This window comes from Pteropus medius, unplaced genomic scaffold (genome assembly GCF_902729225.1).
Source record: "Pteropus medius unplaced genomic scaffold, Ma_sr-lr_union100, whole genome shotgun sequence".
Classification (NCBI taxonomy): Eukaryota; Metazoa; Chordata; class Mammalia; order Chiroptera; family Pteropodidae; genus Pteropus; species Pteropus medius.
In genome coordinates this window covers 1,162,450-1,178,211 of record NW_024352784.1, presented here as the reverse complement: position 1 = coordinate 1,178,211, position 15,762 = coordinate 1,162,450, and the positions used below count along the sequence as shown (strand labels likewise).

General features: G+C 37.3%; 1 protein-coding gene and 1 pseudogene across 1 annotated transcript; both read right to left on the bottom strand.

The window, feature by feature from the left end:
* Positions 1-2,332: 2,332 nt before the first annotated feature.
* OR51B4 (olfactory receptor family 51 subfamily B member 4) lies at positions 2,333-3,268 on the bottom strand. Its single transcript, XM_039847768.1, has one exon. It carries the CDS (start codon positions 3,266-3,268, stop codon positions 2,333-2,335), a length of 936 nt encoding a protein of 311 aa, XP_039703702.1.
* An 11,876-nt stretch (positions 3,269-15,144) lies between these two features.
* On the bottom strand, positions 15,145-15,263 carry LOC120590655 (uncharacterized; annotated as a pseudogene).
* Positions 15,264-15,762: the final 499 nt, after the last annotated feature.

Here is a 15,762-nt window from a genome sequence, read left to right as displayed (position 1 = left end):
ATTGTTTTGATTTGATAATCCCTCAGGAGGAGAGCATAGACATGATTCCTACTTTCGTGTCAGTACTAAGTCAAGGCATTCTGTACAGGAGTATCTTAAGTTTGGCAAACTGGGTAATAGAGCTTGGAGTGAGCATGGAGACTCAGAGACTTGTCTGGAAGCTGCCTTGTATGGAAGAATACTATATTTACTTAAATTTACTTAAATTTATATAACTAGATCAGTAGGTAAATACTGATTTATTAATTTCACAGCCAGGAATTATGTTTTAAAAAGTATATGTTATGAGTTTTATATAAATTCAAATCCATACATGTACACTTATTTTCAAGAATTAGTATTTTCAATATTTATCCAGTTGGCTTTTATCATTAATTTTTGACAATTTTACAGGCTATTATGACATCCCTTGCTACCTCATGAGTAAATTTGATTTCCCAACTTGATATCATCACGTTTTCTTATTTATATTTTGATACTTCTGTTTCTTTTTCTGAATGTAAGAGTTTTGTATCATACCTAATTTTATCTTTTGGCACATTGCCTCTAAATTTGCAGCAATCCTGTAACAATCAAGGTAATAGTGTTGAAAGCCCCTCCTAATGATTTCTTCGAAAATAAAGTTACACATTGTATTTGCCACTTTTACAATAATGCTTTACTTGACTAAGTTTTAATACCACCAAACTTTTTTTTCTTGTTTACTTACTGACGTCCTGCAATAGTCAATAGGGATGCAGGTTCCCTACATGTAGTTCATATTCTAGAATGTTTATTTCAGACCAAATGGCAAAGACAATTAGAAATCTATGTCCCTAAATGAAATACACTCAATATGCTAACTTTATAAAAACAAGTGGTACATGAGAAAGACCAACAAAATGATGATGAATGAAAACCTCAGTCCAACTTTCCAAGAACCATCACTATTTGCACAATGACTGAATACTTCAGGAGTAGATATTTATTAGTTTAGTTTTGAACTGTCTTATATCCACATATCTCTATTAATTGGAATGAATTCATCATTATAAAATACTTAGTTTTTTATTAGTTCTCCCAAGACAGTAGGTAAAAGGATATGACTTTTGTTCTCCCAAGCCCCCACATCCAGGAAACAGTCTTATTCAGGCTTCAACATTTAGATTCTATAACTTGGATCAAGAATAATTTTTAAAAATGTAAATTAAATTCTATAACTTGGTTCAAAGTGATACACAAAAGGAAAGAATAAAATGGGAAAAATGGAAGTTATAACAGTAGGGTTTATAACTGCAGCAGTAGATTTCCATTCTCTGTTTCTGCTAAATAAGAATTGATGGACATCTACTAGTTCTGTGGGAAATGCTTTATTTCCTGATCCTTTGCAAATAATTTTGAATGACACCTCGCTATTCTTCTAATAAATATACTTTATTTAGTTTAAGAGATCCAGAGTCAATTTCTCTGACTTGCAACTTCTGTAGCTTACAAAATTTTCTAAATAATACTAAATCTTATAAATGGTATTTTTTCATAAAGAAAGATTTTTTTAAATTATTTTATTTTATTTTTTATTTTTTTCAACAGTAAGTCAAATATATTTTGCATTGTATGTTCACTGCCCATAGTTAGATTTCTTTCTATCACCACATATTTGACTCCTTTTACCCCATCTATCACCCTCCTCCCCACTCTCTGGTAACCACTAGTCTATATTCCAGGTCCATAGGTCTATGTTTGCTTGTCCTGTTCATTTGTTGCTTTTAGATTTATATCCCACATATAAGGGATATCATGTGATTTTTAACTTTTTCTGTCCGGCTTATCTCAAGGTCCATCCACGTCGTCGCAAATGGCAGTATTTCATCTCTCCTTATGGCTGAGTAACATTCCATTGTATATATGTACCACGTCTTTATCCAATCATCTATCGTAGGACATTTTGGTTGCTTCCATGTCCTGGCCACCGTGAATAATGCTGCTATGAACATCGGTGTGCAAATATCTATAAATAGTATTTTTCACATTGGGTATTATCTGGCTTTTCACTGATAATGAAAATATATATTAGGATATATACATACTATATATTATAATATATTCTAATAAAACATTCTATACATTTATATTCTATTTTAATATATATTCTATTACAGTTTAATATTAGAATAGAGATATATATTCTAATATATATATACAAACATGCTTGAATCAACTTCTAGCTTTAAGTACTAATTAAAATCTCATCCAACTCTGAATAAAGAGCCTGAGTATGGAACCAAAGTTCTCTTCCAATAACGGGAAAAATAAACAAAAAATCCTAGAGCTCTAAGAATTTTGAAATAAAGGCTCAGGCTCTACTGTACACAGAAAACAGGTGAACAATGCTTCTCTGAATCTGCTTGGTCTTGATGCTGTAGATAATGGGGTTCATGAATGGAGGGAAGAGGAAGTACACATAGCTCATGGTAATGTGGACCACATGTGGTGCATGTTTCCCAAACCTGTGGATGAAAGTCAGGCCAATCACGGTAATATAAAAGACTAGGACACAGCTGATATGGGAGACACAGGTGTTAAGGGCCTTAGCCTGCTCCTCCGCAGAGGCAATACCCATAACTGTCTTAAGGATCAGGATATAAGAGAAGAGAATAATCAGAGCATCCAGGAAGAATGTCATAGCGACCAGAAAAACTGGGTAAACACGATTAAATGTAATATCAGCACAGGCGAGTTTCATGACATCTTGGTGGAGGCAAAAGGCATGGGAAAGAACATGGGAACGGCAATATGGGAACCAAAAGAGTGGCAGAATTGGGGGTATAATGGACGCAAAACCCCTCAGCAGTATCCCAAGTCCTATCTTCATCACTCGGGAGTCGGTAAGAATGGATTTGTACCTCAAAGGAGTGCGGATTGCAATAAAACGATCATACGCCATAGCAAGCAAGACACCCGATTCTACAATGGCCAGTGTGTGAATGAAGTAGGATTGGATAAAACAAGCTCCCTGGGCAATTTCCCTCTTGTCCAGCAACAGGACGCCCATGACTGTGGGCATTGTAGTTAGTGTAATCCCAAAGTCTGTACCTGCCAGCATAGCCAGGAAGTAGTACATAGGCTCATGAAGACTGTGGGCATTCCAAATAAGAAAGAGAAGTGTGCCATTGCCAAAAAGAATGGAAAGGTAAATGATAAAGAAGGGGATAGAGATCAAGTGGTGACTTGCCTCTGAGCCCAGGAAGCCAGTCAGCAAAAAGGGAGCAGCACTGTTGTTGGACCACATGGTAGGCTTTGCAGGTGTGGAAGAACTTTTTCAGGGGTATGACTTCTAAATAGGCAATATTCTTTCTTTCTCTCCAATATCTTGTGGTACATTGTCAAGCCATTTTCCCCTTTGAAATGTACAAGATTTCGTGGATTGTCTCATTTTTAATTAATTATGTCTGTATTCACAAAGACTTTGCCTAGAATAACAGATAACAATAATAAAATCACATTAATAATATTAATAATTTATTCTTCAGCATCCAACTTTTATGCCGTCAATCACACACCTTACATCTGTTTCTAGTCTTTATTTGTAGTTCCCCAAATCATTTCTTTGGCTCTATTTCATTTTCCTAACTCTTTTATTCTTCCTCTTATTATCCTTCCTACCTGCCCTTTATATATTTGTTTCCAATCAGTTCCAGATTTTCCTTCTTGAAAATTATCAGATATTTGTCGCAATGACCAATCACTAAGAAAAATGATTAACCAATAGAAATGAGTCCATCACCATGAAATGTTTGAGAAATATCGTTATCAACATTACCATCTCAAGTGACCTGAAAATAAGGAGGAGACTCCTGTGAGATGCCAGAGAAGTCAGAACAAACGGGCAGAGCAGATAAACTCACTTTAGAAAGGTTCATGTGATTACTCAGAGGACTCGGGGTTCAGGACATTTTCAGTGCTGCAAAATATCTGAGGCCTGCAACAGTAGAGACAAATTTAAAACAGGAAAAGACACAGGAGTTTACTTCTGAAAGAAACATTTTAAAGAAAACAGTCTCCCAGAACAAAAGTCTTCTCAAAAGCCTAATAATTATTCTAAGTCTCAGATTCAAAAACGACCTCTCTGGATGAGCTGTTTCCCAGGAAGTGAACCAGAGAGAGGAAGCAGAAGAAAAATCCAGACGTGCTTAAACTATATGGTGGTGAAAAAGTCTGAACTATGTGCATTAGATTTTTAATGGGTTTTGAAATTTGAGCTGAGCAGGGTTTAGGTACCAAAACTCTGTGGTAATTCCTTTGGAAATAGCTATTACAATTTATTAATATTTTTTATTGACTGAAGTTAGAAGAGTACCCTATTCATTATCTGCAGTCCCTAGTAGCAGCCACAGTGGCATTTAATTAAGGCAAATTTAGCAGTACCAGGAGCTTTCCACATATCCCAACTATGCCAAAGGGAAGAGCCGCCCAATTTAGAGAGTCTCTTAACATGTGGCACATGACATTGGTGACAGTGGTAACATCAGTGGACTTTCTCATAACCATCAGGCACGCTTAAAGGCTCCACCAGGGATGCAGAGATGACGTGAACTCACTATCCTCTCACTCCACTCTGAAGGTCTTCTTTGGGTTAATTCTCTGAAAGCAGCTAGCCCTGAGTCTTCAATAGTTTCTGAGAGTCACACAGATACATCAATTAGAGTTTCTTAAACTTGCCATGCTGACTAGAGGCTGCATAACTGTTCCAGAAACCAGCGATAGAGGCTAAGAAGTCGAAGGAGGAGGGAAAGAGAAGAGGGCATATTAGAATTATGTTGAAGAAATGGGAAAATCTTTTCTGTACTTCTGGATAACCTGAAAGCACTCCATACAGTCAGTCTTCTGACTCCAATACCCTCACACACTTACCTACTGTCTGAGAATGTGTGCTTCTTTAGAAGAAATTTGTACATATAATGGGAAACTGTGGAGCTGAAAATAGAAATGTGAACAATCTCAGCTTTTAAGTGATTAAATCTTAGCTTGGGTATAAATTAAGATGGGAAAGTAGATGTGGAGAAAAAAAAAGTTGTGAACCTAGGAAATTTTCCACTTTAGGACAGTGAGAAAGAATATCTCAAAGGAAATGGACAAAGAAGTAGGCAGAAGTATAAAAGGATAGTAAAGTTGATTTTTAATTACAAAGCCAGTGGAAAGGAAATTCTAAAACATTAGGTAGTGCTGTGGTTTAATAGTGAAAAATGTCAGAATCGACAAGTAAGATAAAAATAAAATATATCCACTGTTTTTGGCAAATAGTCTTGGTGATTTTGATAATTTCAATAGCATAGTAGGAATAGATACCTAATAATTGTGAAATGGAAGTGAATATATAAAAATAAAGTGAAATCAACATATATTTACCTTCTTCAGATGAGAAAATTGAGTCTTCAAGATATTAAATAATTTGACCAAGGTCGCACAATTCCTATGTGGCATACAGGAATTCAAACTCAGGTTTATCTGATCCCCAAGCCCATTTTCTCAACCAACATTCATTAAATATAAATGGTAGTTTTCCTGTCCAAGACTGCCTTTCCATACAGTATCCTCTTTCTTGAATTCTTTATCTCATAAAAAAAAGACTTAAATGCTTTCTTATCCTTTGTAGAACTGCATAGCCATTTAGAAGAGCTGTTCTTTTTTTAGTTTTTCAATTATAGTTGATATTAAATATTATATTAGTTTCAGGTGTACAGTGTAGTGGTCAGACATTTATATAACTTACAAAGTGATCCCTCCAAGAAGTCTTGCACCAACCAGGTACCATAAGTTATTATAATATTATTGACTATATTCCTTAAGCCACACTTCACATCCCCTAGAAGAGCTACCCCTCAAAGCATTTTTGCTGCATTCGAGTTCCTGGACTTCCTTACCTGAGCCACAGCTTGCTTATTATGGCTCCTAAGCATGATTTGAGGATTAGTATGTGGCTGTATTCTCAGTGTGTTTCGGAGTCCCAATGAGAGATATATTTCTTAAAGAAACAACTCCCAAGGGAGTATTTCTAACTCATTTCCACATTGGCTACTGGGGAATACCAAAGAACTCCCTTTTCCTCTCCCATATGAGAAAGATCTGAGCCACTGAAGTTGGTCCTATGCCCTCCATTCTTCTACAGGTGGAGAATTTCTAAGGGAAACAGTGACTCTAACATGTATATAAGTCACTCTCAAGTGTTCTGTGGGTTATGGAATGGAAAGATCAGTCACTTTTTCTTCTTAAATGTTGGTATTTGGAGAACAATATTCCATTCCTCTTTTTAAAAACTGTATATGAATTATATTCTCACACACCACAGTATTTTTAGGAGTAATAATTTGAAGAGGCCACCCAATCCAGCTGTTTACCACATCCTTGATCCACCACTTAACAATTTCATCAGACATCTATTTGTTGTTTCCATTGATTGGAAATTTCCTACCCTATGAAGTAATCAATTCCATTTTTGATTATACGTAATGTAGATAGTGTATATGATATAAATATATATTAAAACATGAATCTATTTCCCTGAAATATCTACACCTTATTCTTAATCCTGATCTCTGGAGTCAAATTGATCAGATCTAAACAATCACATTCATGTGTTCTCTATAAATCTTATAGAAACATCTACATTAATATTTCTCAGACTTCTTTCTCGGTGGTTGAGTATCCATAAATATGTTAACTGTTTATCGCATAATGGTTTCTAGTTCTGATTCATTTGCTATCATCCTGCTCCTAACTGGACAGAATAATCCATGTGTTGTCAGATCCGTCTTTCTGAAAATCTCCTCTAGTGGGTCATATGCTTAGATTCTATTCAAGCAGTATATTGTTGTGCAGATCTACAACTATATATCCAAAACCTTTGTCTCAAGACACATTTCAGAACTTAGTCTTTCAAATTTAAAAAAGAAATAAATTGTATATTTTACATAATATAAATGGTGCCCCCAGCAGATTGCACCCTGTAAGACTCTGTAAACTGTCACCTGTTTATATAAAGGAGATAAAAAAGACTATCCTTTTATACGTTCAGATCAGATTTTGCCACAGTGTGATTTTAGATCATGTCATACTTTTGCCAACAAATACATTTCATAATTAATTTGGGAGAAACTTTTGGTTTCAAAAATATAGTTAAGGAATTATAGTTTTTAATAACTTTATTATCAATTCAATTCACATTGCACTCATAATAAACTAAAGCTTCTGAAAGATTTTTAAAAGAGTTGAATTTTCAGTGCATAGCACAGAGCTTAACATGTTTGGTGCTCAGTAATTATTAGTTGAGTGGCGAATGAATGAAGAACTATCAAGTAATTGACTTTACAGTCAAACTGTACATTTTTTACTTTTATTTGTAATAAGATTAATAGTTTTATATTAAATACCTTGCTAAAGTATGTCAAATCATATCTTCTTTTCTTTTTTATTTATCACTTATATATCTCCAACTTTCATATCAACCATATTACAGAAGGAAATGCATAACATGACAGGGTCAAAAAGAGAGATGTATGTGTCTTTTTCCTTCTCAGTGTTTTGGTTGATTAGTGAGGCTTAAGGTAAGATTTTTCTACCACCTATTGTAAATTTAGATTTTTCCATCTTGACTGAAAGACTGCTTTGAAAAATGCTGTGTAGATGCTTATATACACTAAGACTACTTAATCCTATAACCTACCCAAACTATTAACTGGCTTGAATAATTAACTCAGGAAGAGAGTTTTAGTTTCAATAAAGAACGCTACCCAATTTTATTTTTTAAATTTTTTTTATTAAGTTTATTGGGGTAACATTGGTTAATACAATTATATAATTTTCAGGTGTACATTATAATTTGACATCTGTATATTCTATTGTGTGATTACCAACCAAAGTCCAGTTTCTTTCAGCTACCATAATATTTGATCCCTTTTATCCACTTCACCCTCACCCCACCTCCCTATATTTGCCACCTTTACCCTGTCTACTTCTTCCCTCCTCCCTCACCCCCTACCTTCTGGCAACCACTAGTCCATTGCCATGCCCATGAGTCTCTGTTTGTTTGTCTTGTTCATCTGTTGCTTTTAGGTTTATATCTCACATATGAGTGATACCATGTGATTTTCAACTTTTTCTGTCTGGCTTATTTCTCTTCACATGATAATCTCAAGGCCCATCCATGTTGTCGCAAATGGCAGCATTTCATTTCTTTTTATGGCTGAGTAATATTCCATTGTATATATGTACCACACCTTCTTTAGCCAATCAACTATCATAGGACACTTTGGTTGCTTCCATGTCCTAGCCACTCTGAATAATGCTGCTATGAACACTGGTGTGCAAATATCTTTTCAGATATGGGTTTTCAAGTCTTTGGGGTTAAATACCCAGTAGAGGGATTTCTGGATCATATAGTAGATCAATTCTTAGATTTTGAGGAACCTCCATACTGTTTTCCACAGTGGCTGTACCAATTTGCAGTGCCACAAGGAGTGTATGAGGGTTCCTTTTTCTCTGCACCCTCTTCAATATTTGTTATTACTTGTCCTGTTGATTATAGCTATTCTAACAGGTGTAAGATGGTATCTCATTATGGGTTTGATTTGCATTTCCCTAATAGCTAGTGATGTTACACATCTTTTCATATATTTGTTGGTCATTTGTATGTCCTCTAGGGAGAAATGTATGTTCAGGACCTCTGCCCATTTTTTGATTGGATCATTTTTTTGTTGTTGTTATTGAGTTGTATGAGTTCTTCATATATTTTGGATATTACACCCTTATCGGAGGCGTTGCTTTCAAATGTATTTTCCTATTCAGATGGTTGTCTCTTTAACTTGATGATTTCTTTTGTTGGGCAGAAGCTTTTTAGTTTGATGTAGTCCCATTCATTTATTTTAGATTTTATTTACCTTACCTTTGAGGTCAAATTCATAAAATCCTCTTTAAATCCATGGTCCTTGGGTTTAGTTCCTATGTTCTCTTCTATGCATTTTATTATTTAAGCTTATAAATGCCCTGTTCTTAATAAGGTTGTACTCCTCTGCTTCTATTTACCTAATAGTCACTTTACTCCCAATTATGTATTTTGTTGTTGTTGTTATTTTGTTTTAGGTGAGCTGACACCTTTCAGTATTTCCTGTAATGCAAGTCTCGTAGTGGGGAATTCTCTCAATTTTTGTACATCTGGAAAGGTCTTAATTTCTCATATCTAAAAGTCTTAATTTCTCATATCTAAAGGAGAGCTTAGCCGGATACATTATTCTAGGCTGGTTGTTCGTTTCACTTAATAGTTTAAATATTGCTTCCATTCCTTTCTGGCTTGTAAGGTCTGCTCTGAGAAGTCCAAAGAGAATCTAATGTGTTTTCCTTTATAAGTTACCATCTTCTTTCCCAGGCTGCCCTGAGAAAACTATCTTTGTTGTTGATTTTTGATAACTTTAATACAATGTGTCTTGGTGAAGGCCTTTTTGGGTTGAGATAATTGGGTGTTCTGTTGACTTCTTGAATTACAAGCTCCACTTCATTCCTTAGATTTGGGAAATTCTCATCCACTATTTGTCTGAAAATACTTTCTAGTCCCTGCTCCTTTTCCTCGCCTTTGGTGATGCCCATTATTCTTGTTTCCTCTCCTGATGGTATCAGCTGGTTCTTAAATTTCTCTTTCATTATTTTTCATTCTTCAGTTTCTCTCTTCTTCCTTCTGATTTATTTCTAGATTTCAGTCTTTGATATCACTGATCTTTTCCTCCATTTTGTCAACTCTATTTCTCAAGCTTCCTATTTCATTTTTCAACTCTTGCAATGTGTTTTTCATCTCCAGAAGATCTATTCTGTTCTCCTTGAGAGTTTCAATCTCCTTGATCTGCTCATCTAGTTGTTTTTTTCAATTCATGGAATTGTTGATATGAATTATTTTCAATCTCATTGAGTTTTTTTAGAAGTACCATCCTGAATTCTCTGTCATTTAAGTCACATATTTCTATGTCTGTAAGCTTATTTTCTGGAGAATTTTCTCTTTCTTTCTGAGACGCCTTGTCATCTTGGTTGTTAATTGTGTTTAATGGAGTATTTGTCCTCCTGGGTATTAATGAAAGTGTATCTTCTGTTTTTCCAGAAAGAAGATTTGTTACATAAAGATCTCTCTTTAGGCTACTACAAAGAAGGGGCTTTCTTTTTGGTTTCCAGTATGTGAAGTCTAAACCTCTTGGATCTCTGCTTTATATAAAGCCTAAATAATGTTTTTTAAAATTTTCTTGTAGAAATTTAATCACACTCGCTACTCTCAGTTTCAGTCCCTGTCAGTTTTAACAAACAATCTTGGCAATGTTTGCTCAGATTCCCCTGGGGCTTCGTGGTGATTGTCTCAGAGAGTGTGGGGGAAGGGGCACTCTGGGTTGGGAGTTGGGGGCTGCGGCTCAGCCTCAGTTTTGCAACTGCAGCCAGCAAAAATCAACTGCTGTTTCTCTGCGGCCCCGTCTCACTTCTCTGCTCTTTACCCTGATGACTGGGCCCTGCTGCCGGCTGTGTAGAATTCTGGGCACTTCCAGGCAGGGTTGTTCTGGGAAGTTGCCACACCTTTACTCCTCCTGCTCCGAGCTCCTGCAGCTGCAAGAGGCAACTTCTTTGTTTCTCCCATTCCACTGCCCAACACCCGAGGTTCTGACCTGTGGTAGTTCTTATGCACAGTTCCCACGCTCACACATGCTGATGTGCAGTTTGGGTATTTTTTGTTGAGTTTTAGATGTTCAGCTTATTGTTTTTCAAGGGGAGAGATCTGAGGACGTCTCTCACTAAGCCATGTTTCCCAGAATCTTGTGCGTTGAGGATATTTAAAGGAAGCTTTCCTCTGGAGAATATAATGAAAGAAGGAATTATAGTAAGTCTGATCCAATTAGGTTATTAAAGGTAAAATGACTGCTCTGTTCTTGATATGATATCTGGAAAGTTTATATATTATCTATCTTTCTAGCTAGCTAGCTATTTATCTATCTACCTATCTATCATCGATGGACGAGTTGATAATATAGAGTACTTACACTTTGATCTCCTCTAAATAAGAATTCGTATCAACTAAACACAATATTAGGGAATTATATTCTCCAAGAGTCATTTTGAGAAAGCTCTTTGGCACTCTATCTCTAATCCAAAGTTTGGGGAGAACTTTACCAATAAATCCAGCTCCCTACAGTCAGTTTCCTCCATTTTGAAAACAATCCTGCTTACCCAACAGTGAGCAGCCCTCTTGTACCTCTTCAGGTACACTCAAATATTGTCAAGTTCCCAACTCACAGTGTGCCCAACAAGCATGCCAATGAAGCTACTCCACTATAGCTTGAATCTCCCATTCCTCTCACACAGAAGTTACAGGTGATTGAATAAACTTTAACATGAAAGTCCATACCAGGCAACTGGGATCTTTCTCATTTAGCATGAGGGGACTAATAGTGTTTAACTTGAAGGGTTTTGACCAGTTTAACTGGTATTCCCTCCATCAGATTTGACACTGTGAAAGAGGCAGACCATTCCTAAAATTTAATTATGAGAGTGAGATACAATATCACAGTAACTGGTGACCACGACATGAGTCATAGATTCCCCACAGCTCTTATTCTTCAAACATGACTTTCAAAGCCAGTCTTTCTACAGCCATTAGAACACCAAAGTCAACAAATCTAGATGAGAACAATCTGGAGTAGGATTTTCTAGTAAGACATTTACAAACATTAAATCAGATTTTAGGATTTTGGTTTATATTTGACATCAGTGGCTTGAGAATAACACTCTGGGGCACATTTTTCCCCTTATGAAATTTGTGGAGGGATAATTCAGTTTTACAGCTAAATAAGTCTTAAAATTTTAATGTACAACCATATGGGAAACTTCTCCCAAAAATTATTTCTTAAGCATTACAAGGATTTGATTCTATTCTGCTCCATATTTTCCTATATTCTCAATCTAGAGCTTTATATGGAAGTGGCCAGAGCAAATATTTATTAAAAGAAATCACAGGTTCTAACATTTCTCCCTGAAGAGGTACCTATAAAATACGGAGGTCTTATATTTCTAGTTCTGGAATGATTATATTTTCTGTTTTCTGTGTTGCCCTGCCAAACTCCAGTCAAGTGAAAAGTTTATCTTAGAAACCTGAAATACAAACTATTTTCCTCTAAGAAGCTTATCTAGTTTTCTCCTTCAAGGGGCCAGTTTGAGCAGTATAATATTTAAAGCAGGAGAAAGTGGAGATATATACTTAGGAAAGTTCTGTACATATTGATGGGAAGGTTTGAATAGTTTACTAATAATTTTATGAAACTGTGGGATCTGGGACCTTATTAGGAAACAATAAATTGCTAATTAGAAGCTCAAGGAATCTCCAGACTCAGACTGGAGGAGTATTTAAAAGAACAAGAACATCTAGCAACATTGATTTAAAAATAATTCAGTACACCTTTGTAAAAAGATGTACCAACGGCCAATAACCACGTGAAAAGATTGTCAAAATCATTAGTCATTAGGAAAAAACAAATCAAAACCACAACGAGATACCACTTCACACCTACTATGATAGCTATAATTAAAATAATAGAAAACAAGTATTGGTGAGGATGTGGAGAAATTCAAACCCTGTGTATTGCTAGTGGGAATGTGAAATGCTACAGGCTCTATGGAAAAGTTTGACAGCTCCTCAAAAAGTTAAACAAAGTTACCATATAACTTAGCAGTTGTACAAGTATAAAACCAGAATAATTGTAGTAAGTACTCAAACTGATACTTTTATGACAATGTTCATTGTAGCATTCACAATAGCCAAAAGAGGAATAGCCTGCCCCTTCCTGTCCCAGTAGCATTCCCAGCTGTGGCATCAATCCACCCTGGCTCAAGCAGCACTCTGGCGCCCTGTCCTTGTGCCCACCTGCCACAGGCCCAGCTCCATTTTTCCTGTAGCACAGCTAGGCTCCCCTGATCAGGTGGCCAACAGTGCCCCCTACCCTTTTCATCACTCTTCCTTCTCTGTTATTTTGCCCTGGCCTTCTCTGAGGCCTGCCATTGGAGACATGGCAGGGCCTCACATGTATTCCTGTGCTAGGGGTAGGGTGGGGTGCAAGGGGTGAGGGGATGAAGAAGCTTGTGGGCCTCCGAGGAGACAACAACTCTGTAGGTGCAGGGTGTTCGGGGTGGAGGCTCTTTAGGGTGTGATAGCCAGTCAGCAAAAAAAATAAAAATAGTAAAAGATAACAATAATCCAATGTCCATCAGCAGTTGACTAAATAAACAAAATGTAATATATGCTGTTGACCCTGGGCAAGAAGATACCAAAAAGGGTTCCTGGTGGCTAACTGGGTTCAAATTTACAAACGGAGACTAGCAGGCATTGCTAAACAGGAGCCTCTGACACAAGCTGTGCTTCAAGGAGAAGATTATACTGAATTGCCTACCCTCACTGGGTTCCGGCCAACTGAGCCAACCCTTATAAAACTGTTTCTAGAATTCTATTTCAAGCAATAGGACTGAGACTAACCCAGTCCTGTCGGAACTTTGTGGCTATATTGCCTTTAACATCTTTACCAACCAATCAGAGGGGCTCCACTTTGACAAATCAGGACAGTGTGCTTTTTGGACCAATAAACTGTGAGGGTTTGGAGTTCTCATTCGTATTAGGATGGACCAATCAGGGACCAGGGGTGGGAATTCTCTATATAAGTCAGTTCTGCTCTATCTTGGAATGCGCATTTTCCCTTTCTGGCAAAGACTGAAACCTATTTCCATGGCTAGAACTAAAGCACCCAAGATGTTTCAGTGGACCAGAGTTGAGCAGAGCGGACAGACAGAGCAGAGTGGACCTGACTGGATCAGGACAGAACAGAGTGGATTGGACCAGAACAGAGCAGAGCTGTCTAGCCAGAGAGGGATCTCAACCAATGGCTGCTTCACAGCCACACTGTTCCATAGCTTGCTGTCTTATAATTGAGCTCTAACACCATTGAGCTGTTCCACTGCTGTGTTGTATCACAATTGAGCTGTTCCCATTGAAAATAATTTGCTTCTTCACTGCATCCCAGACTAGGGATTCCTGTTGGAACCGAATCGACACCAACCAACAACCATCAGTTGACGTTACAGGCGCCCAATATGGAGCTCTGAAATGACAACTTGATCTCCTGATGCCATCCTGAAACCAACACATCTGGAACCTGCACAAGCCCCTTGTGCTCGAGTTGTCTTCCTGGTGGCTCCTGAGGGTCTCTGGTAAGTCCTCTCAGATCCAAGACCTCCAACACTTGGCAGCTGTGGTCTCAGAGATTTTATTTAGTTTAGGTAAGGGACCCTCATCTGGTGACCTCGGTTCCTGCATTTGGACCTACAAGATTCCTTCATACGATTCAGGTTTACTGCTTAGGAGGTTTATAAGTTATATTTGGAACCAGGGAGGGTGGCTTCCAGGGAGGGCTTTCTTCCTTTGTGTCTGGTACCTAGGGAGAGTATCCTCCAGGTTGCGACTAGGCCTTGTCCACAAGATTTGTGAGCACACTCACACTAACAGGCATCCAAAAAGATACTTTCACGAGGAGTGCATGTGAGGACACTGATGCTAAGGGGCATTTGGAGGGGATACCACCCATAAGGTAGGATGCAAAATGGGTAACGCATGCTCTAAAATTCTCATGCTAATCAACAGCTACACCCCTGCTGGCAGCGCAGCGGGGGCGGGGGCCGGGGACTTTGGCTGATTGCATGTAAAAAAATTGCAATACAAAGGATTATAATTGGTAAAAATCACACAAGATGATCTCAAGCTTTATTGGATAAGTTAAGTTCCTTTGAAACCCCAAAGCTTGTCTATTTATGTGCTCAACTAAAACAAAGAAAATACCCTACCTCCCAGAAACAATGGTAAATTTTTTTTTTAATTGATAAATTGAGAGCTTTAAATGAAATCAACAGGCTACTATTGCCTCCATTAGGAAAAAGTAATTCTAAATTGGGTAAATGCCTTGATAAATAAAAAAGGAAAATGGCACTTGCAAAACTAGAACAAGAAGGAGATCCTTGGAACACTTTTCCTCTAACTCTTGTGCTTGTGAATCTAAAGCCATGTTTTGTTTGTTTGTTTGTTTGTTTGTTTGTTTGTTTGTTTGTTTAAGCCTTCAGCACCTGATATTCCTAGGCGGTCTCCCATCCAAGTACTAACCAGACCCAACACTGCTTAGCTTCCGAGATCAGACAAAATTGGGCACGTTCAGGGTGGCATAGCCATAGCTAAAGCCATGTTTTCTTTAAAAATCTTGGAATATTCCTCAGTTACCAGGCCCCCCTTGCCTACTGCCCTGCCTACCCTCTGAAACTTTTCTTCCTCTGCCCCACTGTCTTTGTCTACTGGTGGAGTTAGCTATCTTATGCTCAGCTCCACCTCCAGAGCCATCTTTCTCTTCCCCACCCCCAGGAAAATCAGCTGCTTTTAAAACTCAGGGCTTTGGGAGCCACTGTCTTTATTTTCTGAGCTTCCCAATCATTGTGCACACTTGCTCTCCATATTCTTTTGTTTGTGTTTGTTGATAAGCTCACCATAAGGATAAACTTTAAGAGAGAGAATCTCAAACCTCTCAGAGACAAAAGAATGCATTCTTTGGTTTTAAAAACAGCTATAAAGGAATTCTTACAGCATGCAAAAAAACTTAGGCCATCTGAGCAAAATCTTAACTTAGTCCATCTTCCTGAAAACATATTTGGATCCATGCTTTTTCTTTTAAGTTTTGAATT